Source organism: Jaculus jaculus, chromosome 8 (assembly GCF_020740685.1).
Source record: "Jaculus jaculus isolate mJacJac1 chromosome 8, mJacJac1.mat.Y.cur, whole genome shotgun sequence".
In the NCBI taxonomy this organism is placed as follows: domain Eukaryota; kingdom Metazoa; phylum Chordata; class Mammalia; order Rodentia; family Dipodidae; genus Jaculus; species Jaculus jaculus.
Genome location: NC_059109.1, coordinates 1,005,064 through 1,019,784, shown reverse-complemented (window position 1 = coordinate 1,019,784; position 14,721 = coordinate 1,005,064). Strand labels below are relative to the sequence as shown.

At 49.8% G+C, this 14,721-nt stretch overlaps 1 protein-coding gene across 1 annotated transcript; it reads right to left on the bottom strand.

The window, feature by feature from the left end:
• Positions 1-3,769: 3,769 nt before the first annotated feature.
• Positions 3,770-14,631, bottom strand: Gnl1 (G protein nucleolar 1 (putative)). Its single transcript, XM_004671912.3, has 12 exons — positions 14,475-14,631; positions 13,904-14,069; positions 13,456-13,592; positions 13,184-13,335; positions 12,996-13,067; positions 11,684-11,891; positions 11,284-11,379; positions 10,721-10,915; positions 4,987-5,165; positions 4,756-4,918; positions 4,394-4,534; positions 3,770-4,121 (listed from the first exon to the last, which is right to left on the bottom strand). The coding sequence occupies exons 1-12, from the start codon at positions 14,545-14,547 to the stop codon at positions 3,877-3,879; spliced, it is 1,827 nt and encodes a 608-aa protein (XP_004671969.1). The 5' UTR covers positions 14,548-14,631; the 3' UTR covers positions 3,770-3,876.
• Positions 14,632-14,721: the final 90 nt, after the last annotated feature.

Here is a 14,721-nt window from a genome sequence, read left to right as displayed (position 1 = left end):
CACAGGTGGCTGGGTAATTTTTTTTTTTTTTTGAGGGGATTCAAGGTAGCATCTCACCTTAGCACAGACTGACCTGGAATTCACTAGATTCAGGGTAGCCGCAAAATCACAAGGCTCTTGTGGAAAAGGTGGAAATAGGAGTGGGGGCTCAACCACATGTTTATTTTTTCAAGGTAGAGTCTCCAGCCCAGGCTGGCCTCTAACAGTGATCCTCCTACCTCTACTTCCCAAGCACAGGAAGTAAAGGCTTGTACCACCGCACCCGTTTTTTGTTTTTTTTTTTTTAAGCAGGGTTTCATGCTAGTCCAAGTTGACCTGCAACTGCAACTCTCTGTAGCCCAGGCTGGCCTTGAACTCACAGTGACCCACCTCAGCCTTGCTGTGATTAAAGGTGTGCACCACCATGGCTGGGGAATTCAAATAGAGCTACCAGACTTTGCAAGCAAGAGTCTGTAAACTGCTGAGCCGTCTCCCCAGCTCGGGATTACAATTTAAATACGCAATTTAATGTTTCCTAAAGGGGCAAACAGCCTCTCCACCTGCAATGGTGCAGCTATGTCAGCAGGTGGTGCTGCAGGACTACAAGCCACTGGAAAACCATCTACCAAAGGTTGAGATCCAATTAGTTTGAATTTAGGAGTTAGTATTGGAGTTTGCTATTTTTCCTTCTAGTCCAGTCTGTCTTAAACTATTTTCTGGTACATAAGTGTTGAAACATGTGGTTGAGCTGGGCATGGTGGCATATGCCTTTAATCCCAGCATTTGGGAGGCTGAGGTAGGAAGAGCACTATTTGAGGCCAGCCTGGGCTGGAGATTCTACCTTGAAAAAATAAACATGTGGTTGAGCCAAACCCTAATGCCAACTCCAGTAGTCAGCTGTTTCCTCCCTTGCAGCAGCCCGCCTCTCTCAGTCTTATTCCACCACCAATCCCCACTCCTGTTTCCAACCCTTCCCCTTCCACAAGAGCCTAGTCTCACAGCAGGTTACACTCCAAACTTGTTAGAAAGTCCACGTCATATGTCCTGCTTCCTTGATTGTAACCACAGCCAAACTTCTTGACAAGTGTACCTGTTCCCAATGCCTCCACTTCTTCCACCAAATTATTCGTAATCGTCTAGCATCTGGGGTCTCTGTGGGTACTCATCTCTCCTAGGGAACTGTTCCATAAAAATAGCTAAAGCCATCCTTGCTCCCATGGAACATCCATTCATTTCATCCCCTTCAGCACTCACCCTGGCCTCTCACTTCATTCCCCCCCCCCCCCCCCGAGATAGCATCTCACTCTGGTTCAGGATGACCTGGAATTAACTATGTAGTCTCAGGGTGGCCTCAAACTTATGGCGATCCTCCTACCACTGCCTTCTGAGTGCTGGGATTAAAGGTGTGTGCCAGCATGCCTGGCTTTCACTTCCTTCTTCACCTGAATATTCACTCTACTTTCCAGGCTTTTCCCCATCTTGCTAGCTCCTCCCTCTGCCCTGCCAGGTTCTCCACTTTCTTCCTAGCCAGGTTCTTGGCTCACCCTCCACTGTAGATGCTACCTCCTCCCTCCTCTATGTTGACAGTACCGAAAGTCCTCTTGGCCTGAAACATTTTTCCTCCCTCTACATCTCTTGCAGTCTTCAGTCTTGGCTTAGACACATTCCTCTTGGCTTCATCTCACTCTCCAAGACTGGTTCAGCTGCCCCCATCAGCTATTCTTATAACAATTCTTAACTATGAACAGCTTTCGTTAAAAAATATTTTTACTTATTTATTTACAAGCAGAGAGGCAGAGACAAATGAGAGAATGGACATGCCAGGACCTCCGGCTACTGCAAATGAACTCCAGATGCATGCTTCACTTTATGCATCTGGCTTTACATGAGTACTGGGGGGTGGGGACTGAATCTGGCCATTGGGCTTTGCACTCAAGTACCTCCAACAGTTATTCTTTTTCTCCAGCTTTTTTTTTTTTAAGGTTTTTTTGAGGTAAGGTTCCACCCTGGCCCAGAATGACCTGGGAGTTCATGTAGTCTCAGGGTGGCCTTGTACTCATCCTACCTTCGCCTCCCAAGTGTTGAGATTAAAGGTGTGTACCACCATGCCTGGCTTAACCCACTTTTTTTCTTTTTAAAATTTTTTTAAATTTTTTTTGTTCATTATTTATTTATTTGAGAGCTACAGACAGAGAGAGAAATACACATAGAGGGAGAGAGAGAATGGGCACGCCAGGGCTTCCAGCCTCTGCAAACGAACTCCAGACGCGTGCTCCCCCTTGTGCATCTGGCTAACGTGGGACCTGGGGAATTGAGCCTCGAACTGGGGTCCTTAGGCTTCACAGGCAAGCGCTTAACCGCTAAGCCATCTCTCCAGCCCTTAAATTTTTTTTGTCTGTTTTGCTTTTCTTCTTTTTTAAATTTATTTGATAGCGACAGACAGAAAAGAGGCAGAGAGAGGAGAATGGGCGCACCAGGGCTTCTAGCCACTGCAAACGAACTCCAGACGCATGCACCCCCTTGTGCATCTGGCTAACGTGGGTCCTGGGGAATTGAGCCTCGAACCGGTGTCCTTAGCCTTCACAGGCAAGCACTTAACCGCTAAGCCATCTCTCCAGCCCTATTTTTAAATTTTTATTAGCATTTTCCATGATTATAAAAAATATCCCATGGTAATTCCCTCCCTCCCCCCACTTAACCCACTTTTTTAAGTCTTTCATGACTTGCTATAAAAACCGTAGCTTCTGGGGACTGGCTCAGTGGTTAGTCACTTGCTCGCTCATGAAGCTTGTCAACCCAGGATCCAATTCCCTGCAGCCATCTGTAAATTGTAACACCCCAGACTTCTCTGTACTTTTTCCAAGGTAGAGTGTCACTCTAGCCCAGCCTGACCTGGCACTCACTCATTCTGTATTCCCAGATGGGCCTCTAACTCATAGCAATCCTACCTCTGCCTCCCATGTGATGGGCTTAAAGGCACGTGCCACCACACCTGACTTCTCTGGAGTCTTTTTCCTGGGCTAACGGATCAGTGCAGACATTACAGAAACACACTGTCCCAGAACCTGAATGGGCCACTTGTGCAGAGGCATCTTGCCTTCCCTGTCACCCCACAGCATGGCCATCCTGTCACTTTTATGTTTTGCTGTCTCCCTATTGAGACATTGTAGCAGCCCATAAAGTCCATTCTCTTTTGTCCCAGGAATTCAACCTAAGCACCTAGCTTCTTGCGTCCCAAAGGGAAGCTGAGCCACGCCTGAGGAACACCAACCCACAGCAAAGAGGATCGGGAACAGAGGACTCTAGCCACCTGCTAACTTCTGGCTGCTCAGGCTGCAGTCATTTGCTATAACCCAGACAGAGTACACAAGAGGCTAGTTATGTGCTACCCCTAGGTAAGCACTTTTAGCTCCCAGGCTCTTCAAGAAACTTAACATGGGAGGAGCTCTTCTATTATTCAAATTACATGTACGCAAGTTGTCCACCAGTAATTAACCCTCTCTTCACATACATTTAATCAACCTTTTCACAATATTTTTTTCTTAACTAAATGTTCAAGCCGGGCATGGTGGCGCACACCTTTAATCCCAGCACTTGGGAGGCAGAGGTAGGAGGATCACCTGGAGTTGGAGGCCAGCCTAAGTTCAAGTGAGGAGCCCCCCTCCCATAAAAAGAAGAAAAGAATAAGAATGAAGTCAGCTTTGCAGAGAGAACGTCCAAGAAAGACAAGCTTCCCACAGCTGTCAGCCAGAAACAGCCGATCTCACTTCAGGCAATCTGGGGAAGGGGCTACAAAGCAGACAATCTTTATTCACAATCAGGGTGGCAGAGGGGAGATGACTCCAGGTCAGTCCAAAAGCAAAGACACTGGGAGGAAAGATGACACCAGGTGAGAACTCAGCACTCGTCCTCACCCAGTAGGGAATAAGGGTTACGGGCAGCCAGGCAGGACCCTGGAACTGAGGTTGGGGTATCCTCATCCCCTTCTCCCTCCTCATCTGCATCCCGGTCCTCCTCTCCTTCCTCCTCACAGGAGCTGCTCAGCTCTTCTTCCTCCTCCTCCTCCTCGTCATCACCAGTTGGCCCCACCCTGCCCTGTAAAACCACCAGTTCTGTGGTCTCAGGATGAGACTCCCAGATACCTGGGGAACCAGAACAAGAGAGAGGAGTTTGAGGAATGGGCTAAAGTCACAAAGATGGAACAGTAACAATGGCTCCTCTAGGAGCTGGCATGCATTCATCCAGCTGTCCATGTGTACACTTCCACTCCAAAAAGCTAACCCCCCCCAGGGGGGCATTGTTACAAACATTTGGGCTCAGGAAACTAACATACAAGCTGGTCCACAAATATGGAGCTCACAATGACCTGGTTTATCCCCCCCGCAGCAGGGGATGAGAACACACCGGCTCTCACCTTTCTGTCCATTGTAGCCAGGGGGGTGGAAACACAAGGTGAGGCGACCATCCACTGCTAGACGCAGCAGGCTGTTGGCCGCTCTGTACACATCATTGCGAGCCGCCTTGGCTGTCTTGTAACCACGTTTTTCTGCCCAAGCTGGAGGGAGAAGAGTGGCAGGAAGGGATGCATGCCAACGATCCAGATTCCAGTCATCCCAACCCCCCAGTCCTATCAGTTTTCCAAACTTTCTAGGGCAGAAATCTAGGAGTAAGTACATAGCTGCTTCCCCAAGCACAGAATAAAACCTGAGAGGAGAAAGCAGAGTGGACAGGAGACAAAAGGATGCAGGGGCGAGGGCACCAGGTCATGGAATGCACCTTCACAGATGTCCCAAGCACACCACGAATGCTCTGCTGAAGGGTCCTCAGCCTCTGGGTGGCGCAGGTGGAGCAGGGCTTGCACAGGGACCCGGGAGGCCAGGTAGCCAACAGCAGTGTAGGGTTCCTGGATCTGGGCGATGGGATAGATCCCAGCCAAAACCTGTGGAAACAGTATTCAGCACCTTCCTAGCTTCCACCTGCTCTCCTACCCACGCTTCTACCACGTACCTGCAGCTGCCTGGGCAGCAGAGAGGGGAAGATGAGGCCAGGACAATCACAGAGCTTCACAGAGGGGGTGAGAAAATAAGTCTGAAAGTATCGGGTATGGCCTGGAGTTCTGGAGACACTCACAACTTTCCGTCCCACCAGCCCATTGATCAGCGAGGACTTCCCTACATTGGGAAAACCTAGGGAGACAAGGATGTGGGTTAGAGCCTCACTTTGGACTAGCAGAACTCAGCTGTGGCTGGAAGGTATCAGAATCACAGCTCAGCAAAGCTCTACAGTCCCCACTAGACATCAGATTCTAACCTCTCTGTTTATGGCTATGACCTTCAGGTAATTCCTTGAACTGTTCAAACCTGTTGCTCATTTTATAGGACAGATACCTCCTACTCACAACAGTTAGAATTAAGTGAATATGGGCTGGAGAAATGGCTTAGTGGTTAAGGTCCCTGCCTACAAACCTAAGAACTTAGGTTCGATTCTCCACAACACATGTAAGCCAGATGCACAAGGTGGTGCATGCATCAGGAATTGGTTTTCAGTGGTTGGAGGCCCTGACATGCCTATTTTCTCTCAATCTGCCTCTCTCAGATAAAAATAATAATTAAAAAAAAAAGAGAGAAGGGCCCAGGTTCCCTAGTACCTACGTAAAGACAGATGCACAAAGTGGTACATGCATATAGAGTTTGTTTGCAGGAGCAGGAGGCACTGGCCTGCCCATTCTCTCAAATAAATAAATATATACATATACATATATATAAATATATATAATTTTTTGGGGGGAGGGAGAGAATTAGCCGAGCATGGTGGTGCATGCCTTTAATCCCAGCACCAGGGAAGCAAAGGTAGGAGAATCACCACAAGTTCAAAGGTACCCTGAGACTACATAATGAATTCCAGGTCAGCCTGGGCTAGAGTGAGACCTTATCTTGAAAAACCAAATTAATTTATTAAGTGAGGTAACAAATACAAGAATCCTATCTCATGATAGACTAGTGACCTGTCCAGAGAGAAACCTGCCAGCTGCTCCTCATGGCCACCTCCTCCTTTCTGGACAAGTACAGGACTGAACAGTTCCTGTCCTACCCTTTGGTCCTCTGTGCCTACACCCCTCTCTCACAGACTGTTCCCTTCACTAACCCTGTGGTCACACCTGTGCCAATCATGCCACGCTCCAATATTTCAAGCACATCACTGGCCTGGCATCCATCCTTTAGGCTCACTTATTTCTCTATTCCAGTAAATGCATCCCAGACCACAGCATGGTAACAAAACACATTTAATTTTTGCTCCGCTTCCCTTCTGATCTACCTCAGAGGCTAAGATCTAGCTCTCCAGCCACAGACCTTGTATTCCCTGGTTCTGCTCCTCCATCTTATTCACCTGAAAAAACCCCAGCCCTGTGGAATGTGACTCTGCTCAGGAATCATTCAAGAAAAGACAAACACTGGGAGTGGTGGCGCATGTCTTTAATCCCAGCACTTGGGAGGCAGAGGAAGGAGGATTGCCCAGAGTTCAAGGCCTACATAGTGAATTGCAGGTCAGCCTGGTCTACAGTGAGACCCTGGGGGGGGGGGGTAGGGATACAAAAAATTGCTGACTGGTACCTTCCTAAAGGAGGTAGAGGGGTAAATCAGGACACAATTCTCCTCTGACAAGCCCAATAGCCCATTTCTCTGTCTCCTTTATTGTAAAACTTCTAGCTGGGTATGGTGGTACATGACTACAATTCCAGTACTCCAAAGACTGAGGCAGGAGGATTTCCACAAGTCTGAGGCCCACATGGGCTATAAAATGAGATCCTGTTTCAAAAACAAGGTTTATAGTGAAGCTACTTAAAGGTTCTCTGTTTTGTCATCATTCTGAGGTCATCTTTGTGACTCTAAGAGGTAGCACAGTTGAGGAACAAAACATCAGTGTGTAGACTGGGGATCCCCAGTGCCCTCAGCCACAAGCCAGAACATGACGGCGTCCTTAGAGGCCCCATCTGTCCCTCCCCCTGGGCTCAGGGAGCTTCCTTCTGACTCCATGACATTCTGCTCCTCCTCCTCCTCGTGCGTCTAGGAGCCACACAACCTGAACAAAGCAGCTTCATTCTGCAGCTTCTGCACTATGCAAGTGAACTGTCAGCATGGATGCTGCTGGCCTGGCCTAGCACACAGTGTCATGTGAGGCTCCCGAGGGCCTTTTCTCCTGGGCTGCTCCCATCTGACATTGTCTTCCCCTCCTCTGAAACACTATCAGGGCAAGCATGCCTGTTAGTATTTCAGCTGGCATCCAAAGAATAACAGGGCTGGAGAGGTGGCACAGGGGTTTAAAGGCACTTGCTTGCAAAGCCTGATGGTCCAGGCCCAGATTCATTTGTAATAGCAGGAGGTCCTGGTGCACCCATACTCTTGTATTCACTATGTCTCGCTATGACTGCTTCCTTCTGTCTCTCAAATAACTAAACAAAATACTAAAGAGAGAGAGAAAGGGAAAACTGAGTTAGAGCTCTGAAAAGTGGGCAGGCATAGCAGGGTCTCTGCAAGCAACTGCCTAAAACACTGATCTTGGCATTGTCATACCTGCTGAGCAACTCTTGCTTCTCCTCTTCTTCCACCCATCACCAGGCTTCACACAAGCCCTTGCTCACCTCACTTCTGGAACCTTCCTTAGCTTTCCTCCTCCATGCTCTGCCCAAACTAAATGCTGCTGTACCCAGTGTCCCATTCTTAACATCCTCTTCACCTTCCTCTCCCCCATGGCTCACCCCATCCTTTTAGAACCCTCAGTAACTCCCCAGAACTGAAATCTCTCTCATAGTCCAATCTTTAGTCCTCTTCATTCCTGACCCACACCCTATTCAATAGCCCCATTTAGGACATTTAATAACAATCCCTACTCGCTCATTCTTCTCTGCTTCCCAGCCCTCCAAACCTGCTACTTTTTGTTTTGTTTTGTTTACTGTGATAGGGTCTCACTCTAGCCCAGGCTGATTTGTAACCTATTCTGTATTTCCAGACCGGCCTCCAACTCACTGCAATCCTACCTCCCAAGTGCTGGGATTAAAGGTGTGTGCCACCACACCCAGCCAAGCCTGCTACTCTTAAAAAAAAAAAAAAAAAAAAAAAAAAAAAGCAAGGACAGAGAAAGGTGGGAACACCAGAGAAAACTCTAGGTGCCTGTGCCATCTTGTGCATCTGGCCTCATGTAGGTACCGGGGAATCGGCGCCTTTACCTGAACCAACTCTTCAGCCCGTTGCACTTCATCCCCTGCTCTCTCACATGCCACATGCGAGCCATCAGCAACCCCATTTATGCCAGTTTCCTTACCTCCCTTCCTCCTTCCTTTTGTGGGCGGGGGTGGGGGGTTGTTTTTTTTTCAAGCAAGATCTCACTCTAACTTAGGCTGATCTGGAACTCACTCTGTAGCTCCAGGCTGGCCTTGAGTTCATATTGACCCTGCCTACCCACCTCAGCCTCCTAAATGCTGGGATTAAAGATGTGTGCCAACACACATGGCCAGCAATTCCATTTTATCTAACTTCAAAATCTCCATGCTTTTGTCCCTTTCTTACCACTCTCTTCTGAGCAACTTTGTGATTATGGCATTTTTCTTCATTTGCGTTTGTTTTGAGACAGTGTCTCACTCTATAGCCCATGTAGGCCTGCAACTCCCTAGGTAGTCCAGCTGACCTTTATCTCCTGAGTGCTGGGATTACAGGCCTAAACCAAGATGCCAAGCTTCTTCTGAGCACTTCTTATATCCCCACTAGACTAACAGAATAGTCTCTGGCTGCTGCATGCTTTCTTTCTTGCCTGTCTCCTCGATCACAAGGGAAAATAAGCTTCTAAAGAACAAGATCCTGCCATCCCCTACTGAAAATCCACCTGTCTTCTCATGAAACAGAATAACCTTCAAAATGCCTGTCACACCCAGGTGTGGTAGTGCACACCTTTAATTCCAGCACTCAGGAGGCAAAGGTAGGACGAACACTGTTGAGTTTGAGGTCAGCCTAGGCTACAGTGAGACCCTACCTGTGGTGGTGGGGGGAAGGCCTGTCACAGCCGTGAGACCCTGCGTGATGTGGCCCCGGCGGTCTTCCTGCATTCCCATCCCCCCCTTCCCCATCTTCTCTGGCTCCCATACTCCAATCCCACTGACCATCTTACTGGTCTGAAAACCACCAGGCTGGCATCCACCTAAGGCCCTCTTACTCACAGACCCCGAGGGTTCTGAATGACTCCCTTCAACTCCTTACCCATGTCTCCTTGAGGACCCTAGCCACCATCTACTCTGTCCCTTCATAGTTTTACTTCCCTCATTCTAAATAACATGACTTCAGATCACATATCTATATGCTCACAGGAAACTAAACTCAGTGAGTATAGAACATTTCTGCCACCTTAACAAGAGCATGTATGATCCCTACAGCAGCACCTGGCCCCTGGGATGTGCTCGGAAAATAGTGAATCATCAATGAATGGATTTAGTGGAAATCCAAGTTCAGTTAACACTCCCCTATCATCCACTCCAACAGAAAAATTGTGCAGGAGCAGAAGCCTTGGGAGCAGAGAGGACTGGTCAGAAGTCAATAGAGGGAAAGCCAGGGTGAAATCACTGGAAAGAGGAGCCATAATTCAGCAGGCAGGCAGGTCTTCCACAGAACACAAAAGACTCCAAATGTAAATCAGAAATATTTCCAAGGAGCCCCACTTTGTTCTAGAGTCCCAGATGTCCCCTGGGAAGGACCTTTTTCACCGACTGACATCCAAGACACCACAACTTTGTAAAGTTCTCTCCTTACCTCTTGTACCCAAGATGAAAAGGAACCCTAAAACCAAATCACACCACTGGGAAACAAGACACAGCCCTTGACCAGGGAGAGACAGTGTCCCTGACCACAGACCCAGAGGAAGGTGATACTTTCTGCCCTCCTGCTATCACTTAACCATCCCTGTACTAAGGACTAATGACCATAATTGAATGTGATAATTTAAAGTTGCTCATAAGGTGCCTAGCTTATAGTGCACACCACGGAAATGCTAAGATTTAGCAAAACTTCATATTCTTAGGCTCTCTCAAGACAATACCCTCCCATTCATTGCATCAAGTGAGTATCACTTTTTTTTTGGGGGGGGGGAGGTACATGGTACTTTGTGTGGGGTGCTCACCTGTACACATAGAGGCTATCTTTCTTTATCACTCTCCACTTTATTTTCTGAGACAAGACCTCTCATTGAATCTAGAACTCACCATTTTGGCTAGATGAGCTGGCCAGCAGGATTTGCCTGTCTCTGCCCCCCACAGTGCTGGCATTATTAGTGCATGCTGCCACAGTAGGCTTTTATGTGGGTTCTGGGTCTCCAAACTCAGGTCCTCATGTTTGCTCAGAAAGTACCAGACCTAGTAAGCCATCTCCCCAGCCTCAACATTCTCATTCTACAACTCACTCTAGATGAGCTGACTTGAAACTCACTCTGCAGTCCCAGACTGGCCTCAAATTCCTACCTCAGCCTCCCAAATGCTGAGATTAAAGACATGAGTCACCACACCTGCCATCAATATCCTCATTCTCAGTAGAGGACTTGCTCAAGATGATACAGTTCACACGAGGCAGAACTTAACTCCATTCCAGCAGGTGGCCTCCTCTGCTGGCCTGAGACTCAAGAAAGCCTATCTCCTTCCCTTCTTTGCAAATGCTGAATTGCAATACCTAATGGAGGTAGTTACTGCAAGCCTCTGAGTCCTTACCCACACAACCAATGGTCACCACACCATCCTTGTAGCGCTCCCTGGAGGGGCCTGTGGGCTCCATCGCTGAGTCAGTCTGCTGCTCCACCAGGACTGCTGGTCCATCTTCATCTTCTTCCTCCTCTCCAGAGCCATTGCCCCAGGAGGCTCCAGCCACATCGCGAGCAATCTTCTCCCGCCAGCTGCTCAAGTCCACTGATTGGAGAAGGAAAGATGAAAGCGGTCCCCAGGCCACTGTTGATCGCACAGCCTGGATCCTGCACTGTTGGTGTCACCAAAACCCTAAGAAGTTGTGAGTACCAGCCTGCGCCACTGCAGGCCAGAGATTGGACCCCACTCTCAAGTCACAAGTATTCCCCAAAGGAGTTCCTGAGAAGACTCAAGGCAGCAAGCCACAGATGCTCCTACCACTTTCTGTCTCTCATACCACTACACAGGCTGCTTCCTATTCCACTCCACCACACTTGTGCACATGTGTAATAGAGGGACTCTGGAAAGAGGAGGTCTTAAGTATTCTCATGGCCTCCCAAAGCCTTCTACAGCCCCCTCCAAGAGCCACATACCTTTCCCTGTGGTGATGGCTTCACAGGCTCTCAGTAACTGTTCTGGCCCCAGGGCCCTAGTCCATCCTCTTCCCCGCCTCCGACTCTTCTTCAAGACTGAGAGTGGAGGGCAGAGAAGGGTCAGCACATGAGCTTATGAACCTCATCACTCCTGACACCCTGGGGCCCAAGATCCCTTGCCAATAACGTTCTCCATTCTTCTTTTTTTTTTTTTTGAGGTAGGGTTTTGCGCTAGCCCAGGCTGACCTGGAATTCACTATGTAGTCTCAGGATGGCCTCGAACTTATAGCAATCCTCCAACCTCCCAAGTTCTGGGATTAAAGGCATGCGCCACCATACCCAGCTATTCTCCATTCTTCTTGTCCCCTCCCTTTCAACAGCCTCTTTATTTCCCACTCACCACTACTAGATTCCTGTGGAGTGCGGGGGTCCCGAGGGAAAGAGGTGAACAGGACGATGTGGAGCTGCGGGTAGTGCTGGTGGAAATAATGCTTCCAGGCAATCACGAGAGCCGGTGGGGCCAGATCTACCTTGTTTAAAACCAGCACCAAGGCCAGCCCCAGTTCTCCAGTCACATACTCGTAAAATGCTGGTGGGAAGTTTACAACCTAGGACAGAGTTGACAAGAGACAGGACAATGAGAGGTCAGCCCACAGTTCTGTGGCTCCAGCTGTCCACTCACCAGACACAGCACAGAGAGAAGACTATGGCTGAAGCAGATTCTGGGGTGAAAACAATAAGCTAGCCAACTGACAAGGAATACAAAATGGGGGGGGGTAGTAATAGCTGTGAAATGTCAGGGGACTTCCTACCAGTCATGAAGAGAGAAATCAACAGAAAATAAAAGGAAATAGTGACACCGTGCACACTGAGGCGAGGACTACGGTCAGGAACAGGAATGAGGCTTGAGACCAAAAATCCATAAGCACATAACCAATGTAAGTGTGTATACATGCATAGAACATGCACGCAAGTATGTACCTGTGTGTGCATATTTGTGTTAAGCATGTGTGAGTGTGCATGTGCCTGTGTGTGTGGATATGCATATATGTACTGGCATGTGTGCATAAATTCACTGAGAACCTCCAAACTAAATGCCCCCCCACAGACCTCCCTTCACCACTGAAGTACAGCATTGAAGTGGCAGAGTCAAGGAATCATGACTCATACAGCAGTCCAGGAGCAGTCTATAGCCTCAACCACTAACGGGGCAGCATTTGTGCCAGGTGGGTCTATAGTGATGATGGGGTTGTGCTAGAGAAATTGGATAAGGAAGAAACCTTTGGGCTGGGTCAGGGAGCCCACAACTTCCTTCAAAGAATCCCTGGAGCCCCACAATGGGGTTTTCTACTGTTCTAAGTCTGGTAGGGCTGGGAGCCAGGGCATGCAGTTTTTCATCCAGGGATATACAGAGGAGAGTTAGCTGGCCAGGGGAGAAGTGACAGGCTATGATAAGAGGCTGAATGTGTAGCTGAGTAGTACAGCATGTGCCTAGTATGTACAAGGCTCTGGCTTTTATCCTTAGTACCACAAAAACAAAAATAAACAAAAACCAAAAACCCAAATCTCTCACTGCAGACATTAGCCCAGGGTAAAACAGGTTAGGAAGAAAGGGAAAAGACATCTCTCTGTCTTCCAGTTATTGTCTTTAACCTCCCTCGTAAGAACTTAACTCCCTCTTGCCCCTTGAAACCCTCATCCCCAGCACTCACCGGATGTCGGATGTCTGTGATGAGCAATATAATGTCAGACATCTCTAACACTCGCCACAGCTGCCTCCATGTCTGAGAAGACAAAAAGGACAGACGAGAACCTGACCCAGAATTCCTCTCCTGCCTGACCACAGGTCAACTTGTCCAGGGTCACATTGCCCCACCTCTTGTTCCCACTCCACTGTTACCTCCAGATTGTGCTCAAAGTAGCTGAGCTTCTCCGAAGTGTAAGCCCCATGTATCTTCCCAAGATATTCCTGGAAACTCCGTTCCTCCTGGCTCATTAGTTGTTCCTTGGACATCTCATAGTTCCAAGGAGGCCGTCGTGGAAAGTCCAGGACTGGGAAACCCGAAAAATGTTCAAATGAGCTTAAGGACATGCACCTCATACCCTTCCAAAGTCCTTCCTAAAGCCCACAACTGATGAGAAAAACACACCAGGTGTCTTGCTCCCACTCACCTGAGCCAGGCTGATAGACTTCCCGGATATCCAGCTCCAGCACTTCAACACTGACTGGCTGCAGCACTTGCTCTCTAGCTGCTCTCTTTCTCTTCTCTACCTCCTCCCGACTGTCCCGTTCAAAATGCAGCCGGTATCTAAGGGACAGGGCCCATACATCCAATGGAGTTCGACCACAATCTCACTCCTCTTGAGTTGACAACTTTGCAGGTAGGTACCAACCCTAAGTTCAAGTCTCCTCTGGATATGTCTTCCTTCAAGACTTTCAAAAGATCGAACCGATCCCTTCTAAAATGCAGATTTTTCTGTTGCAAAGACCCGTGGCCTGCCCCCGAGAGAACTATGACATCTGGCCCCAGCCTCTCCTCTTTAAAGCCTGCAGCAGCAACAGCAGCAGCAGTTGTTCTTTCCCCCAAGCTCAGGGCCAGTGCCCATTTCCCTCGCTCACCGGTTGGGGTCGTAGACTCTCGGACCTAGCCCCTGGGAAGGCTGCTGGTTGAGCCTGCGGATCTGCTGGGTCACGGATTCCCCGTCCGAGGTGTCGGTCTGCTCCTCTCGCCGCTCCCGGCTCCCGCTGCGGCTGTTGGAACTGGAGCGAAGCCCATCTTGAAGCCCTGCGGGGAGGGGCCGGTGACGCCAGTGCTGGCCCGCTTTCAGAAGCCCAGAGACCCCCTAATCTAGGGGCCCGGCTTCCCAGCAGCCGACCCCAGTTTCTTGCGAGGCTTCATTTGCCCAGCCACGCGACCCAGGACCCTCCCGGATAAGCATGAGGGTCTTCGCTGCTCCCGAAGGCTGCGGGGACGGTACCCAGTTGGAGCTGGAGGGGGAATCCCATCCCCCAACCCTCCAGCCTTCCCCAACCCGGCAGACGCAAGAGGCTGGGATGGGAATCCCCTCCGTGGGCACCCACGCGGGTCCGCGCGAGCCCACCGCCACCCACGCCCCCCAGAGGCGCGGCGTGCGCTCCCTCCCCGCGGAGCTGCGCCCCGGCCCCGCCCCCTCCTCGGCTCCGCACTGACCTCGCTTCCGCTCGCGCTTGTCCTGCAATTGCTTCTTCTTCTGCTTCACGCTGAACGGCTTCTTCCTCGGCATGGCCCGGACCAGTGGCCTGGCCCGCCCTTCGCCGAGCTCCCGCCGCCTCGAGTGCCTGCCCCCGGGCAGCCCCCGCCGCCCGGCCCGGGACCCTGCGGGAGGCGGGGCGCAGTGACGTCAGCGGGCGATGGCCGGCGGCCCGGGGGCGGAATGGATGTCCGTGCGCTCGCGACG

Coding starts and splice junctions, on each gene's coding strand:
- Gnl1 (XM_004671912.3), bottom strand. CDS start 14,547: ATGCCGAGGAAGAAGCCGTTCAGCGTGAAGCAGAAGAAGAAGCAATTG. Junction 13,593..13,903: donor AGAGTCTACGACCCCAACCG/GTGAGCGAGGGA, acceptor CCTGTCCCTTAG/ATACCGGCTGCATTTTGAAC. Junction 5,166..10,720: donor GGTGACCATTGGTTGTGTGG/GTAAGGACTCAG, acceptor TTGTCTCCCTAG/GTTTTCCCAATGTAGGGAAG.